At 33.7% G+C, this 17,018-nt stretch overlaps 1 protein-coding gene across 2 annotated transcripts in view; it reads left to right on the plus strand.

The window, feature by feature from the left end:
• LOC140434311 (transmembrane protein 65) overlaps window positions 1-17,018 on the plus strand; it is a 97,492-nt gene that overhangs the window by 78,116 nt on the left and 2,358 nt on the right. For both annotated transcript variants that reach the window (XM_072522473.1, XM_072522474.1), the window contains 2 exons: window positions 1,117-1,158; window positions 11,719-11,786. In XM_072522473.1, the coding sequence (XP_072378574.1) occupies window positions 1,117-1,158; window positions 11,719-11,786 (110 nt within the window). The remainder of the gene's footprint in view (window positions 1-1,116; window positions 1,159-11,718; window positions 11,787-17,018) is intronic.

A 17,018-nucleotide genomic window follows, 5' to 3' on the forward strand; every position in this document is an offset into this window, starting at 1 on the left:
ATTGCTCTTTCCATCGCGTGTTGAGTGACTAAGTATATTCATATTCTTTTTTGTGATTGTCCATGTTTGTGCCGCATAAGTTAATATCGGAATAATGCATGCATCAAAAACTTTAGATCTAAGATGTAATTGAATTTGTTGATTTCTGAGTATATAGTTTAGTTTACCGAATGCTGCCCAAGCTAACTTTCTTCTTCTTTTTATTTCTTCAGTTTGAATTTCCCTATTTAGTATTATTTTTTGTCCTAAGTATATATATTCTTCAACTTTTTCTATAACTTTATCGTTTATTATTGTCACGGTGTCTTCGGAGTGCATGACTTTTGATGCATGAAAAAATACTAAAAACCATAAAAAACTAGTTAAAAAGAGCTTTTTTGTAATTTTATTTCTCATACTTATATTATACGTAGGCCCTTCATACTTCGTGAAAGAAATCTCTTTAATATGTTCAATCATCACACAATAAAATTTGATCAATTTCCATAAATTTGATTGAAATCAATTTCAATAAAATTGATCAAATAGTTTTTGCATAATAGCTTTGCAATCTAACTTTTTTTAACTTAAATAATTTTGAAAATTGTTCACTTTTTTCTCTATTAACTATAATGTCAATATTTGTTGGGATTTTTTCGCGTACGTATAATATTTACGTATAATAAGTACGTATAATATTTGTTTAAGTGCCACAGAGACGCATCATATAGATGCTTAAATCGGATGGTAGCGCATAATTAACAACTAAAAAACTACAGTCTACATTGAAATAAGCTCCGATTGCTCTTCACAATCTTGAAACTTCAATTTACACATTTGGCAACTTCAAAAATAACAATTTACATATGTTTTCAAACCTTGAAGTGATTTTTGGAATTTGTTTAAATAATTTCTGACCAAAAATTCAAAAGGGAACATTTTTTAATAAGAATAAGAATCCGCAAAGAAACCGAATCAAAAACATTTTTTCTACAGAAGCGGCCTCACAATATGGACTGACTATGTATAAACTGTGGATAATCAGACTTTCAGACCTGTTTTATTGTGTTTATGTATATTTTTTTATAACATTTTTTATGAACCTTGATGAATATTAATTACTCTTTTTGTTTTCAGCTGCTTCAATTCCTAAACCGTCAACAAGAGACTTGATCGACAGTAAGTTTTTTCTCATTAATTAATATCGTAATCGATTGTAAAATAATTATGAAATTTTGTTATCGTTTTGCCTATATTATCAATATGCACGTTCATAAAGTACAAAGGGAAAAATGGAACAATTATAGTAAATTAGAATCCAAAACTTCGGTTTCATGAAACGAATTTGGTTTCATTAAACGCAAAACACATGTCATGAGTTGTTTGCAACGGCTGTTGAATTGTGACATTTTAGTTCCAATGTAACATTATTTAATTAAATAAGGCTTAATCAAATTCGAATTTGAATCGAAATCGATAAATCTAAATTACAATCAAACCGAGAAAAACAATTTTGTTCTGATTAGATGAATACTTAATTGATGCATTTTAAATTTGCAATTTCAAATAAAAATGTATTTTTAAAAACTGCTCTTACAATCTGTACATTTAACGTATGACCCAAGTGCCATGACAATGAATTACAATTAATAAATAAAATTACAAACTTGACATGAAAATAAAAGTAGTACAAATAACATTAAAATATGTTTGTATTAAATGTTCAAGTCGTTAAAGAGACAGCTCAAAATCATGTTGGAATTCTAGTCTTCTACCAATAAAATGATGAGTAATGCTGCCCAAACTAAACGGGTCAAATAGACCTAGTACAAGTGTATGGGGGCCACATACGAATAGAACTGAGGCAGCTCGAAGAATTTTACCTCACATTGACAGAGCTAAGAAAGATATAAAAAATTACGACACAAAAGTCTTTATGAGCGAATGTAATGAAAATTGCTGCTGGTTTAAACTCACTAAACGACGACTATATACCAGCCCCTTCCCATATCAGTTGGCCCAACGTTAGATTGATAAGAAAATTAAATTTTAGGGAACAAAAATAAAAGCGCAGCGTAAATTTTAGAAGTTTTAATGCATTGAACAACATTTTTGAATTTCCTAATTATAGAAAATATTTTATAACCTAATGAAAACTATTGATTAAACATAATTATATATAATATTACATAGAATATGTAATATTAACAATCTGTAATATTAATAATAACAATTACCACTGAGTTGCATCCCCTTTATTTTTAATAACATCCACAATTCTTCGAGGTATAGTTTTTACCAAGTTCTGACTAAATTCTAATGTAAACGAATCCCATATTTCTTGCAATTTTTCCTTCAATTCGTTGACGGACCTGGCAGGATGTTTTATCAAAGCTTTTTTCATTTTGCGCCACAAAGTCTGCATCGGGTACAAGTCGGGACTGTTAGAAACCCATTCCAGAAGTGGTATGCCATGGTCTTCAATCCATTTTAAACTCTTTTTTGAGGTATGACAACCTGCGCCTGCACCGACACAAAAATATTTGTCTGTGTTTACAATCCCATCGATAAAATGCAACTTTACCACACCTTTAGACGACATGCTGCCTCAGATCATGACAGATGCAGGAAATTTGACTTTTTTCTTCAGACAGTCGGGATGGAAAGCTTCATTTTTTCTGCGAATAACTCGACTCCTACTGTCTCCAACACACACTTCAAATCTGAACTTATCACTCCATTCTATTGTATTGAATTCCATTGCGAGTCCAATCTTTATGCTCTTTTGACCATCTTTGTCTATTTTTTGTTGTTGTAATGTTAAAAGTGGCATTTCCTTAGCATAAAATAAAATGAAATTTATTAAAAACAATTCGTACTAATTTTTTCAACTATAAAACTTACTTTGTAAGTATCAAATCCTAATCTGTGGGCCTCTCGGTGACATGTTGATCTAGACACGTGTCTTCCAATAACGTCACTCCATAAAACGCTTGACTCCATATAATTTGCTCGTCGACTTCTCACTATAATGCGTCTTAATAAACTTCGATCTGCTTCGGTTATTTTACTTTTTCGTACATTTCTAGGTTTTGTGACGACCGAACCTGTAGTTTTGTATCTTCTGACTATATTTCTTGCACTATAGCGTGGCAATTGCAACATAAAAAATCTAATAATGATTGAACAAATTTTTTCATCGATAACTTTACCTCGACCCATTGTATAATCCACAAACGGCAAAAACCTTTACAATACTACAAAATACATTTGCCATTAACTGACAATATTATTGTTTTGATGTCATTTTCCATAGGGATTTGGATTTAACGCAATTTTGAAAAAATCAACATATGTTGACATAACGTGAATGCATAGCCAGGGTTTAGTGAATTGTTTTTTATTGTTGAAAATAAATAGAAAACCATAAGGGTAATGTTTTTAATAAATATTAATAAAAATGCCAGAATAATTAATAATAATAAATATGGGATAAAAAAAGGCAGAGTATAATTTGTTTATCGTAATCGACTTAAACTGCAAATTCCATAAGTGGGCCAACTGATATGGGAAGGAGCTCGTACATCGAGGTTTCCTCAAGATAAAGAACATATTGTTATAAAACTATATTATAGTCAACGCTTCTTCTTCTTTTTGGGAAACAGTCTCCTGCCGTCTTTACCACTCTATTTGTTGTCATTCAGCTTATATGATCGTTCCATTCTACTCTTCTATTTCTTACCCAGTTCTTGATGTTCCCCATCTTGCATCTACGTCGTATATCTGTACTTCTAGCTTTGTCCCTTAGTGTTTTACCATCAATTTTTCTAAGTGTTTTCATCTGTGCTGTTTCTAACATCCTTTTTGTCCTCTCTGTATCAAGTCGTGTTTCTGCCGCGTATGTCATTATTGGTCTGATGACTGTTCTGTAAATTCTGCCTTTCATACGCAAGATATATAAATAACATCGTTAATGCCTAAAGATGGGTACACATATGCGAGCCGAACAGTTTGCGAACTGCTCGTGAGCTGTTCGCGAAGAGTTCGTTGAAAATATGTTTATATTCAGGCTATCCAATACCCTAAGTATCTAATAACAAACCGAGAAGTAATTTACTTCGTTATTCTAAACATTTCGGTATTTTGTTTACATTATCTGTTATTAATTTCTCTCGTTACTTTTGAATAAGCCGCGCTCGTTCAGCAATTTTGTTTAACCGAATGATCTCATCGCACACTTAGCAGAAACAATTTATAGTCTCGTACACCGTCCAAATTTAACTGAGAACATTCTTTGTGTTCGTCCCAAAAACCGACAGGCTGTGGTTCCTGACGAGCAACGAACGAACAGCTCGCAAGCGGTTCGTCCCGTCGTACAAATTAACGAATATAGCGTTCACAAACGGTTCGCGAACAGTTCTCCTCGCATATGTGTACCCGCCTTTAGCCTACTCCGGATGCGACTTACAGACCTACAAACTTTTGATACAATCCCGTCGTATTGGGAATGAGAGTGAAACCTAAAGGTGGGTACACATATGCGAGCCAAACGGTATACGTACCGTACGCGTACAGATCCTTGAAAAATATTCTACATCGTACTGATCGCATACTTATCTCGATCCATGTAAAGCGACAAACCAACAACGAACACACATGTGCGAAATGATTCATTTTATTTATAATTTGGGTACTGATTTATGTTTCTGTTTTTGCTTGTTTAACAAAAATAAAAATATGTACAATAATCAGTTGACTGTTTTCTCACGCCTCTCTAGAAAGGAACACGTCATTCACACAATGTCGATTTGATGAGACAATAAAAATGTTCGCTGCGTCTAGTAAGCGCCGTCCAAACTGAAAGACGAGCTTCCTTTGAAGTCGTGGAATAAACCGCAACAATTTGGTTCGCGACGAGTCACGATGAAACAGTACGCAAGCGGTTTTTTCTGCCGTACACATTAACGAATATAGCGTTCGCATACCGTATGCATACCGTTTGGCTCGTATATGTGTACCGACCTTAAAAAGATCTAAAAACCCAAAATAGACACATAATCAACTACATTAAAGGATCTTAAGATCAAATATACCAATACTAGCAACATGTGGATATAACTTTAAAGATCTGGGTTATATTCTTTTCACTATACAGCTGATTTAAATGTTCCTCTGTCTTTGGCATCAAATTCTAGATATTTATTTTGCTCTTCGGATCATTCGGTCAGTGCCTTCTTTTCATCATTCTTGGTATGGTTCCATGTTATATATAGATATGAACTACATGTGTTGTTTATTTCTGTATTTTTCCTCTATTTCTAGATATAAAATATTAAATAAACTCAAAACATTACGGTTTTTTACTCTTACAAACTTTGTAAATATCGTTTATTAGATTATCGTCTCATAAAGCATATGTAACATTAAATAATAAATTATTTAATTTTGTAACGGACTGAAGTCAAAATTAACTATTTAGTAGAAAATCAGTCTGATGTATTATATGCCACAAAACTTAATAAATACTATATGAGTTTCTGCCAAAGCCTCCGGAACAATTTAGACAGTAGACAAAACAAAATGATAACATCGTTGCCTCAATTTTCTAATGAATAATTGGGTGTATATTGTACAACGCCAAAGCTTTTGTGAAGCACAAAGTTCTGAGTTTTATTCAAAAAGTGTTATAATAATAGAGATGAATCCGGCAATAGAAATCGGGCCACGAAATAGATACTCATAAAATACCAGAAATAGTCTACAAAGTAGTTCAATGCACTATCCCAAATGTGCACTTAACAGGCTGCATTACGGTATGCAAATGCTTAAATAGCCCAGTCAAATAAAGTTTTAATCCTAGAATGATATCGATATTTTTTAGGTCATTAGTTGTATTGTAATGTCATACACGACACCACAGACATTTTTTTAATTTATGCTTCTTCTTCTTCTTGTAGTGCCTATCCGATGGTGACCATCATGGCAATCTGTATTTTGCAAACTGCTGCTCTGAAAATATTTGTGGTTGTTGTGTTGAACCACAGACGTAGATTTTTTAGCCAGGAAATCCTTCGCCTTCTTGGTCCTCGTTTTCCTTCTACTTTTCCTTGAAGAATTGATTGCAGCAACCCATATCTTTCGCTGTTCCTCATGATGTGACCGAGGTATTCGATGTTGGCTGTTTTTATCGTGGTTATCAACTCTTTTCCTTTTTGCATTCTTAATAAAACGTCCTGCTTAGTAACGTAGTCGATGTAGGATATCTTCAGGATTCTACGATAAAGCCACATTTCGAAAGCTTCAATTTTCTTGCAGGTAACGTCTGTGAGAGTTCGTAGTAACCTGATTTTTATGGGTACTGATAAATCGTGGCATCTGAATAGCTTAGCCATTTTTTGAAATGCAGATCTTGCTTTCTTTATCCTACATTTTATTTCTAGGGAATGGTCCCAATTTTCATTGACGTTCGTACCAAGGTAGGTGTACCTTTTTACTCTTTCTATTGGTTGGTTGACTATTCACACTGATTCTTTCAATTTGCTGTTCCTTCTTAGAGATCATCATACATTTAGTTTTCTTAATGCTCAGTGAAAGTCTATATCTCTGACTCACTTCTGTGATTCTATTTATTAACTCCTGGAGGGCTTCATAACTGTCATTAATACCTCTGTGTCGGCCGCAGCTCAGCGGCAACATACTGGCTTCGAATCTCGGCACCAACAACGACATTTTCATTTCTAAAAATGATACGAGCCATTCACCGTGCTTCGAAGGGTACCTAAAGCCGTCGGTTCCGCTGGGCTAGTGTGCATCGACACTAACTACTTGAAACAGGGTTCTTCTTCTTCTTCTGCCTACTTTATAAATAGGCAAAATGCCTGTTTTACTTCGGTTTTTAGCCTCAATTGACGTTGTCTGACCATCTTTTCCTCGGTCGTCCCAATGATCTTCTTCCATTTGGCGATTTGTCTCTTGCTATTCGTACTATTCTATTTTCTGTCATTCTTTCGATGTGTTGATTCCATTCCACTTTTCTTCTTTTGGTCCACGCGTTTATTTCCTCTATACCACATCTCACTCGTATTTCCTCACTTCTTACTCTATCTCTTAGAGTTTGGTTTGTTATTTTTCGTAAGACTTTCATTTCTGTTGTTTCCAGTAGTCTTTGTGTTTTCGCCGTATCTGCTCTTGTTTCCGCTGTGTACGTCATTATCGGTCTTATTGTTGATTTATATATCCTGGTTTTCGTTTCCGTTGTGAGGTATTTCTTTCTCCAGATTGTGTTGTTGAGACATCCTGCTGTTCTGTTTGCCATGTTCACTTGTTTTTGTACTTCTTCTTCCACTTTTCCGTAGCTTGACAGTTTTATTCCCAAGTATTCAGTTTCCATCACTTGTTCTATTATTTTGTTTTACGACTAGTTTACATCGTCTCGGTTCGGCTGATATCACTATCGCTTTAGTTTTCTCTGTTGAGATCTCCATGTTGTATATGAGCGCCGTATCTTCGAATTCTTTAATTAATCTTTGTAGATCATCTTCATTTTCGGCTGTTATTATGGCGTCGTCGGCATAGCATATTATCCTTATTTCCTTTTCTCCCATTCTATATCCTCTTCTTTTTTTAACTTTCTTTATGATTTCATCCATTATCAAATTAAATATTAATGGGCTCAGCGAATCTCCTTGTCTAATGCCTGTTTCATATTTGATAGGTTGCGATAGTTTTCCTTTACATCTTACTATAGCTACGTTATCTTTATATATATTCTCAATGGTTTTTACTAAATCCAGTGATATTCCTTTTTCATATAATAAATGTATCGCGTCCCGAATTCTCACTCTATCAAACGCTTTCTTCAAATCTATCAAACACATATATGCTGGTTTGTTGTATTCCAGCGACTTTTCTTTTATTTGTCTTATTACAAAAACTGCATCCGTGCATGATCTTCCTGTCCGAAATCCTTGTTGTTCCTCTTGCAGAGATATTCGTTCGTTTATTTTTGTCCCTATTATTCTTGTTGTCAATTTGAGTGTTGTATTTAATAGATTTATTGTTCGATAATTATTGGGGTCTTTCTTATCTCCTTTTTTGAAGAACATCACCATGATCGCTCTCCTCCATTCATCTGGTATTCTGTTCGTGGTGATTATTTTATTAATAAGAAGTTGCAGTTTTTGTACAAGGTGATCACCTCCATATTTTAATAGTTCATTTGGTATTTGATCTTCTCCTGGTGACTTTCTATTTTTTAATTTGTTTATTCCTTCTTTCACATCGTTTTGGAAGATTTCGGTCTTTTCCTCAGTTATTATATTTGGCGTTTCTGGTAAAGGTTCTTCGTTTTGTTTTTTAAAACATTTCTGTCAGGAAGGCCACCCATGTATCCTCTTCTATGTGTTCTAATTCAACTATTTCTATCATTTCGCTTCTTTGTTGTCTTATGAAGCGCCATACTTGTTTCTGTTGTCCATAGAAATCCATCTCTAGTCCTTTTGTGAATCTTTCCAGTAATCTGTTTTTGTTTTTCTTACCATTTGATGAGTTTCAGTTCTTATTCTTTTATATTCTTCATATGATTCATTCGTTTTTTCTGACTTATATTTTAGGAAAGCTTTCGTTTGTTGGTGACATTTTTGTTTAACCTCTAGTCTAAATCATGGTGTTTTCGTTGACCACTTTTTGTTTATTATTTTCGTTCCAAGTGCTTCTCGGGCAGCATCCAGAATATTTTTCTTAAGTTTTCTCCAGCTAGTCTCTACATTGCTTTCATTTTCGGTATTCTCCATTTGTATTTTCTGTTCTAGCCTTTTTTTATATAATGATTTTATGGAGTCATCTCTTAAATTTTCTATTTTCATTATTTCCTCTGAATTGGTTTGTTTAAGCTTCTCTTTCCATCTTTCATTGAATCTAATTTTACCAAGTACCAAATAGTGATCGCTTCCCACATTGGGTGACATCAAACTTCTCACATCCACTATCTGTTTATGGTGAATATTTCTGTTTGTGACCACATAATCTATCATTGATCTATGTCCTCTTGTATTTTCAAACGTGTATTTGTGTTGAATTTTATGATCAAAAAATGTGTTGGTTATCCTTAGTTCGTTTGATGTGCAGAATTCCACCATTCTCTTTCCGTTTTCATTGATAACTCTTTCATTAAACCTTTGTTTTATTCTTGGTATTACTTCGTCTCCTATTCTGGCATTGAAATCTCATAATAATATAAATAATTCATTTTGCTTCACTTCTCTTTCCACTAATGTTTGTAGTTCATCATAGAATTCTTCTTTATCGCTGTCAGGTTTGCAGTCTTCTGGTGCATATATCCCTATTAAAAGGGTTAAAGATGCAATTGGCGCCGGAACAATCCGAAAGGATCTCCCCAGCAGATTACTATTATTACCACCATGTCATACGTGTGTTTGATGTTATTGATACATTCTCAGTTAATTCGAATTCCGGCTTCAAGATCCTGAAGATATCCTATACCGACCACTTTATAACCAGGACGTTGTATTAAGAATGCAAAGAAAAAGAGTTCCTCACATCATGAGGAACAGCGAAAGATATGGGTTGCTGCATTTAATTCTACAAGGAAAAGTAGAAGGGAAGCGAGGACCAGGAAGGCGAAGGATTTCCTGGCTGAAAAATCTAGGTTCAACATAACAGCCACAAATCTTTTCTAAGGCGCAGTTTGCAAAATACAAATTGCCATAAAATATGAATTCGTAAAGAGTTATTCTGTTTGTTGCAAAAATGCGATTTTTGCGATATAAAAAGTGCTATTTCCGTTATATTTCAGGAATCTATAAGAATTATTTTTTCGTTAACACTTATATTTGCAAGATGTGTAATAAGAAATGTAAATTTCAACATTTTTTCTTTTTTTTTCGTATTGTAAAAAATATTTTGTTAGTGATACTGAAACTGTTTTCTTGTCGCATGTTTAATTTAAATATTATTTTATATGGGAATAAACCACAATTGATTGTAATAAAACGTAAAATTCTTCGAATGATATATGGCCCTTGCAGAGACAGCGTGACAAACGAATGGAGGGGCAGATACAATAACGAGCTAGAATCTCTATTCGGAGAAGAAAATCTAGTCAGATATACAATAGGCCAATAGACTCAGATGGGCAGGGCATGTGATACGCATTAACAACAATCGCCTTATAAACAATGTGTTCTGGGAAAGGCCAGACGGAAGAAGGTCTGTAGGGCGACCTCGAAAAAGGTGGAAAGATGCAGTCAAAGAAGATCTAGAAAAAATGGGAGTGCGACAATGGGAATTACTGACACAGGAACGACAAACATGGAAGGCAATAGTAAACGCGGCAAAGACTCACTAAGAGTTGTAGCGCCATTGATGATGATGATGATGATGATGATTGTAATAAAAATTGCATTTGACATTTGTTTTGACGTTTCGAGTTCCAATAACTTTTTTCAGATTATAATTACCACGATTTGCCCTTTCCTTTTATTAAGCATTTCCACAAGACCCTAATATTACTTAGCAATTATTAATTTCTATAATATAAAAAATAATGGATGTTTTTTTAGAGGTATACAACTTTGAATTGGAATAAAACAAAGACGATTTTTTAAATTGACATGAAATTGACTTTATTCAAAAGATAATATTTTGGCATTATAATTTAAATATGATTTCTGTCATTTAACCGTCACGGCTGGCTTTGACGTAGTCTAATCTAGAGGTCCAATTTTCCAACATTTGTGGCCGTATATCAGCAATAACGCGGCAAATGATATTCTCTAAGTGGTCAATCGTTTCAGAAAATAGTCTGGCGGTGTTAAATCACACGATCTTGGAGGCCAATTCACGGGTCCGAAACGTGAAACTACGCGGTTACCAAACGTTTCTTTCAATAAATCAATTGTGACATGAGCTGTGTCATATGTTGCGCCGTCTTGTTGAAACCACAGCTCCTGCACATCATGGTTGTTCAAATGAGGAATAAAAAAGTCATTAATCATGGCTCTATAGCGGTCACTATTGACTATAACGTTCTGGCCAGCATCGTTTTTAAAGAAGTACGGACCAATGATTCCACTAGCCCACAAAGCACACCAAACAGTCAGTTTTTCTGGATGTAATGGTGTCTCAACATACACTTGAGGATTATCTTTACTCCAAATACGGCAGTTTTATTTGTTGACATAGCCATTCAATCAAAAGTGGGCTTCATCGCTAAACAAAATTCGTTTATAAAAAACAGGATCAACGGCAATCTCTTTTTGGGCCCATTCACAGAATCTACCCCTTGCTAGGTGATCGTGTAGCTTCAATTCTTGCACGAGTTAGATTTTGTTAGAACGGAAACCAAGATCTTTCCGCAAAATCTTCCATAAAGTGGATGCACACATATCCAACTACTGTGCATGATTTCGGATATACATCAGCAACAACTTCTTCTGTACGCTCTGTACGACATGGATATAGTGCGCGATACATATTTCGAACAGAACCATGATTTTCAAAATAAATTTGCACAATGTGAAAGCGTTATTCAGGCGTCAGTCTATTCATACTGAAATGCCAAACCAAACTAAACATAAATCACTTGACAGCTGTCAAAACAGCCGCCAGTTAAAAAAATGTTGCCAACTTACATTTCTATACCTCTAAAAAAACACCCTTTAGTTTTTAAATTTACTTTTGAACATTTTTTTATATGTAACTGTTTTTGTTCTGTTTCAGTTGGCATAGCAAACTCTATACCTTTCATCGGATTTGGCTTTCTTGACAATTTCTTCATGTTAGTGTTCGTAAGTTTATCCATATTAATTTAAATCTAAATAGTTATTAATACTGATCAAGATAGATCAGTAGACTGTATATTTAAAATTCAATACATCTACTGTAAACTCAATAAGATAGAGTTGCAACTTAATATCATTTATTAGACTGTCACCACGCTCTGACAAAGGCTCAAGTAATGACTCCATCATAGATATCAAATAATGAAATATTTCATAATCTCACATTTGTAAATATTGTATTTATTGAATAGTTCTATAAATCGTGCCATTTTATTATGTATTCATATAATGATTGGTGATCAAGTCAATATTCCATAGTCTATCTCAATTACGATTTTTATTATATTGCCCTATATTAATACTTCCATACATTGTGGATTTTTGCAGTTATTTTCATCTTTCACTCTATAAATAACTTATTACTATCTCCTACACAAGCGGTATACGTATTTCCTATTTTTATATCTTCTACGGAAATATCGGTATGCGGTAGATGTAGTTCGTAGCTTGTGGCAGCGAAAAAGAAAATCCGAACTTTGTACTGGGAAGTTCGATATGACCAATATTCTTTGTTACGACGTTCTAGGGATTTCTTGTAACTTTCGTTGGAAGTCATGTTCGATTTTTATTCGACAATTTGTGTAGTCTGGATATAATATCGAAAACTTGAATAGTACGCTGTATCGGTTAAATATGAAGCAGCGCAAAATAAACAGTGTATTGGCGAGATTGGAATTTAAAAAAGTATATCGCAATGCAAAGACAAGGTAAAAAGTGCTTTAAAGATCAGTAGTGAAGAAAAATTTGTTTTATTGAAAAACAAATGAATTTGTTTCTTAAAGTACCAGCCTCAAATTTGGACGTGAAAGCTGTATACCAACGCAAAAAATAAATCTAAAAAGCTAAAAACTAAGCCAGTGAAGTGAGAAAAATAAACTGTAGGACGTTACTTGAAAAGACGAGCTAAATTTGATGTCAGAACAAACAACAAATTCCTACATTCTAGAATGAAGACGAGGAATATTATTGCTTATTTTGCCAAAAGTTATTTATTCTGAAAATATGATATTTGCTGAGGCCATTGAAAGATGGGATCTCAGGGGATGTTAATGGCATAATAGAGACGACGGAAAAATAGGATCGAGAGGCACGACTCCTTTGGGACTTTGGTACAACTTATGATGGATGTCTTTCCATTTGTAACTATAGCTTGAAGTTTACTGTACAACTGTCAAAACAGAAACGCTATTACGTCTTTTTTACCCATAAATATATATTCCAGAGAAATAAGGTAAAATGTATCCTGTTAAAAACATTGGCCCGGCCAAGTACCTGACAACTTTTTCTAATTTTATGGATCTCGATAATCAAAACCTGTATATTTTATGCAGTGGCTCCGGTGGACTTTTTAAATTATTAACAATATAAATCCAAAAATGAATTATTTTAATAAGTTTCGTTCTACCAGTAAAAAGTAAAGCATTTTGATCGAACCTGGAGGTAATTATTTGATAAAACACATTTAGAGCTTTAAAATGGCGATTTTGAATGTTGATTTGCCTATTTGTTGCTTAGAAAACTGCAGAAAACCTAAGAATTATTAATTTTTAATAAATGTTAATAAATATTGTAAAAATGAACCTACCAGTAGAGTTGCACAAGTTTGACGTGAATGTTTGAAATTGACTTAAGTTTGACTTGGAAGTCAAACTCAAATCAAATCAAATCCTTCTGACAAATATTTCAAATAAGTCAAATCAAACTGAACAATGGTACAGGTTTGAAAATTTAAACTGTTTGTCAAACTAGTTTGAAAGAGTTAAAAATAATTTATTTAGTAGATAACCCCAAAAAAATATTTATGGTAAATATAGTTAGTAGGTAAGTAGAAAACTAAGATAATGGCATCAACACCCAACAATAGAGCCAGAAACATCGGCCACCAACTCACGGTTGATAATTCTACCTTTGAAGTGGTGGACAAATTCACATACTTAGGCTCCCTGATCACCAAGGAGAACGTCATGACGGAAGAAATCAAGCGAAGAATAATCCTAGCAAACAAATGCTATTTTGGACTGAGTAGACATATGAGAAGCAGAAACTTAAGCCAAAAAACAAAAATAACCATATACAAAACCCTTATACAACCAGTGTTGACATATGGGTCAGAGGCATGGACCATTTCCAAGGCAGATGAAAATCTCCTGCTTATATTTGAACGAAGGATCCTGAGAAGAATATTTGGTGGCATCTGTGAAAATGGTGTTTGGAGAAGGAGGTACAACTACGAGATATATCACAGATATAAACATATTTGGTGGTAAAGACGTAGTATCCTTTATAAAAATAGGAAGACTAAGATGGGCAGGACATCTGGCAAGATCACAGCAGAACAACCCTCCTAGAAGAATCCTTATGTCACAACCTGGGGGAAGTAGAAAAAGGGGTAGACCAAAACTCAGATGGAGGGATGGTGTAGATGAGGATGGTAGACAAATAGGCGCAGCAAACTGGCAACAGTTGGCAATGGATAGAACTGACTGGCGTAATAGACTTGGGAAGGTCGAGGCTCTTTTATAGGGCTGTAGCACCAATGATGATGATGATGATAGTTAGTAGGTATAACAAATACATTTATTTAAAACAAAAAAAATATTTTAAACATTTTTCAATTAATTCCAACTTGTCACATCAAAATCCTTCGTAAAAAGTAAATTCTTACAAAGTGAAACGAAATAGTAACCCATTCCTACGATCCTTGTGTGATCTCTGTTACGGATTTTTGTTGAAGCCACGAACTTAAACACATTGAAAAATATCATTCTATGTAGGCTGATGTTCCTGGGGTAGCAAGAAAGTCTCTGGCCATTTTTAATAAAGTTGGAAAGGCAGTTTCGTGCCGTTTTCATCACTTTATGTCTTCGGTACTGTCAGCTCATGCTTGAGCTGCGTATTTTTTTTATTTTTTTTTTAACAATATTTCGGTATACTCTTTATGAGTAGGTACTAGAAACCAATTCACTAAGGATTTTTGCTTAGTTGAGGAGATATGTTGTGGAATGCAATTTTAGATTCCACATGTCTCAAATTAAATCTTTATTAACGTCTGTTTTGCCTTGCAATTCATAGAAGGCACAGATTAAAGCAGAAATCTGAATTTGGTTTCTACAATTAGTTTCCGGATTTATTATCAGATGTCGCTATTGCGTCCAAATCGAAGCCATTTTAGTGTTGCTTCTACTACGACAGGAAATATTGTTTTCACGTTCAGAGCGTTTGTAAATAGCCGCTCCGAAGATTCCTTTTAGGATGAAATACGTATAAATCAAATCTTAACTGTCTTTCCTTTTATTTCGGTATACTCTTTATGAGTACTAGAAACCAATTCGCTAAGGATTTTTGCTTAGTTGAGGAGATATGTTGAGGAATGCAATTTTAGATTCCCCATGTCTCTAATCACATCTTTATCAACGTCTGTTTTGCAATTCCTAGAAGGCACAGATTAAAGCAGAAATCTGAATTTGGTTTCGACAATTAGTTTCCGTATTTAAAGAACTTTGATTTCAAGTCAAACCTAAAGATACCGAAATCAAGTCAAGTCACACTTTTTTACACAAAATGTTTGGTTTTCAGGCAAAGTCAAGTTTGTCGAGTAAACTCAAACTCTACTTTTGAGTACTATTCAAAACTAGTACTTGATATTGTGTGGAAAGTTGGGACGTATAGTTGTAAAACTATGGTTAAAATTTCAAAGTGATTCATAAATTAGCTTAAAATTTATTTAATTTGTGTATCTCAAACAACTTGTTTTGCAACAACATAGAGAGAGAGATAAAGAGAGAGAGAGAGAGAGAGAGAGTTATTCTATCAAAATAATCTAAAAAACAACAAATACACAAATACACAAGACAAAAAAAAAGAAGAATCTATAAAGCACCAATTAGACCTATATTAACATACACGGCAGAGACAAGACTTGACACATATAAAACGGGACGACTACTAGAAACAACAGAGATGAAAATACTCCGACGAATATCAGGAAAAAGTCTGTTGGATAGGGAGAGAAGCGAAAACATAAGAGGAGCATGCAATATAGAAGACATAAATGGATGGGTGACAAAACGGAAACAGGAGTGGAACGACCACATTAGTAGAATGGCAGAGGATAAGATAGTTTTAATAGCACGAGATAAGTCACCAAATGGATGAAGAAGTATTGGCAGACCAAGAAAAAGATGGTGCGATAATTTAAACAATTTAGGAGGCTAATATTGAAGAAGAAACAGGCTTTAAAGCCTACACACAAGAAGGAAGAAGAAGAAGAAAATGTGCAACAATTTATTGTAAATTCAAGTGTAAATGATCTACTTATACAATTCAGTTTTCCAATAAAAATCGTTGAAAAAATTTTTTTTTATCAAAAATGGTTTAAACAATTAACATTCTTAATTTAACATTAAATTTATTTAAAAATGGTCACATTCGTAATTTACGAAGAGCAAATTAAAAAACAACCGTCAAAATCCATCAACAAGAAACGGTGATGTATAGTTGATTTGATGCGCAAATTTTAAAGTAATCCCTCCACTACTCCAAGCTGAACTAATTCCAGATCTACATCTTGAAGCTTTGTAGACGACTATGTTGTACATAGTCGTCAAACTTTCTACATTAAAACTTTAATCCTTGATCTTTTAAATGTCGCTAATAAGGTTTCTTAATAAACAAACAAGTTAGGAATTAAAATAAAGTTTTATTGTCACAGGGCAACTTTTTTTTAAACTTGTGAAAAATGACAGCTTTTCTAGAATATTCAAAACTAATTTTTTCTAGGGGAATTGCAAAAAAGTTATTCAAATTGTTTATATGCAAAAAATTGCTCTGTTTTTTCAATCAAGTTTTGCAATGTTGGAAACGGTTTTTCCAACCTTTTTACCTTGCCAATCTTGTTTATGCTACCCGTAGAATCAGTATAAGTTCATTTTTTTCTGACTTACGTTACTGCAAAAAAAAGTTGTTTGGGATAAACAAATGGAATATTTTTTTTAACTAATTTATGAATCACTGTGAAATTATAACCACATTTTTAACACTATAAGACCCAACTTTCCACGCAATATCATGGGCTGTGGGTACATTTTTACAATAGTTATTATTTTAACAATATACTAAAAATTCCTAGAGTTTTCACAGTTCTCTAAGCAACAAGATAATAAATCGCCATTTTAAAGC

Source organism: Diabrotica undecimpunctata, chromosome 2 (genome assembly GCF_040954645.1).
Source record: "Diabrotica undecimpunctata isolate CICGRU chromosome 2, icDiaUnde3, whole genome shotgun sequence".
Taxonomy (NCBI): Eukaryota; Metazoa; Arthropoda; class Insecta; order Coleoptera; family Chrysomelidae; genus Diabrotica; species Diabrotica undecimpunctata.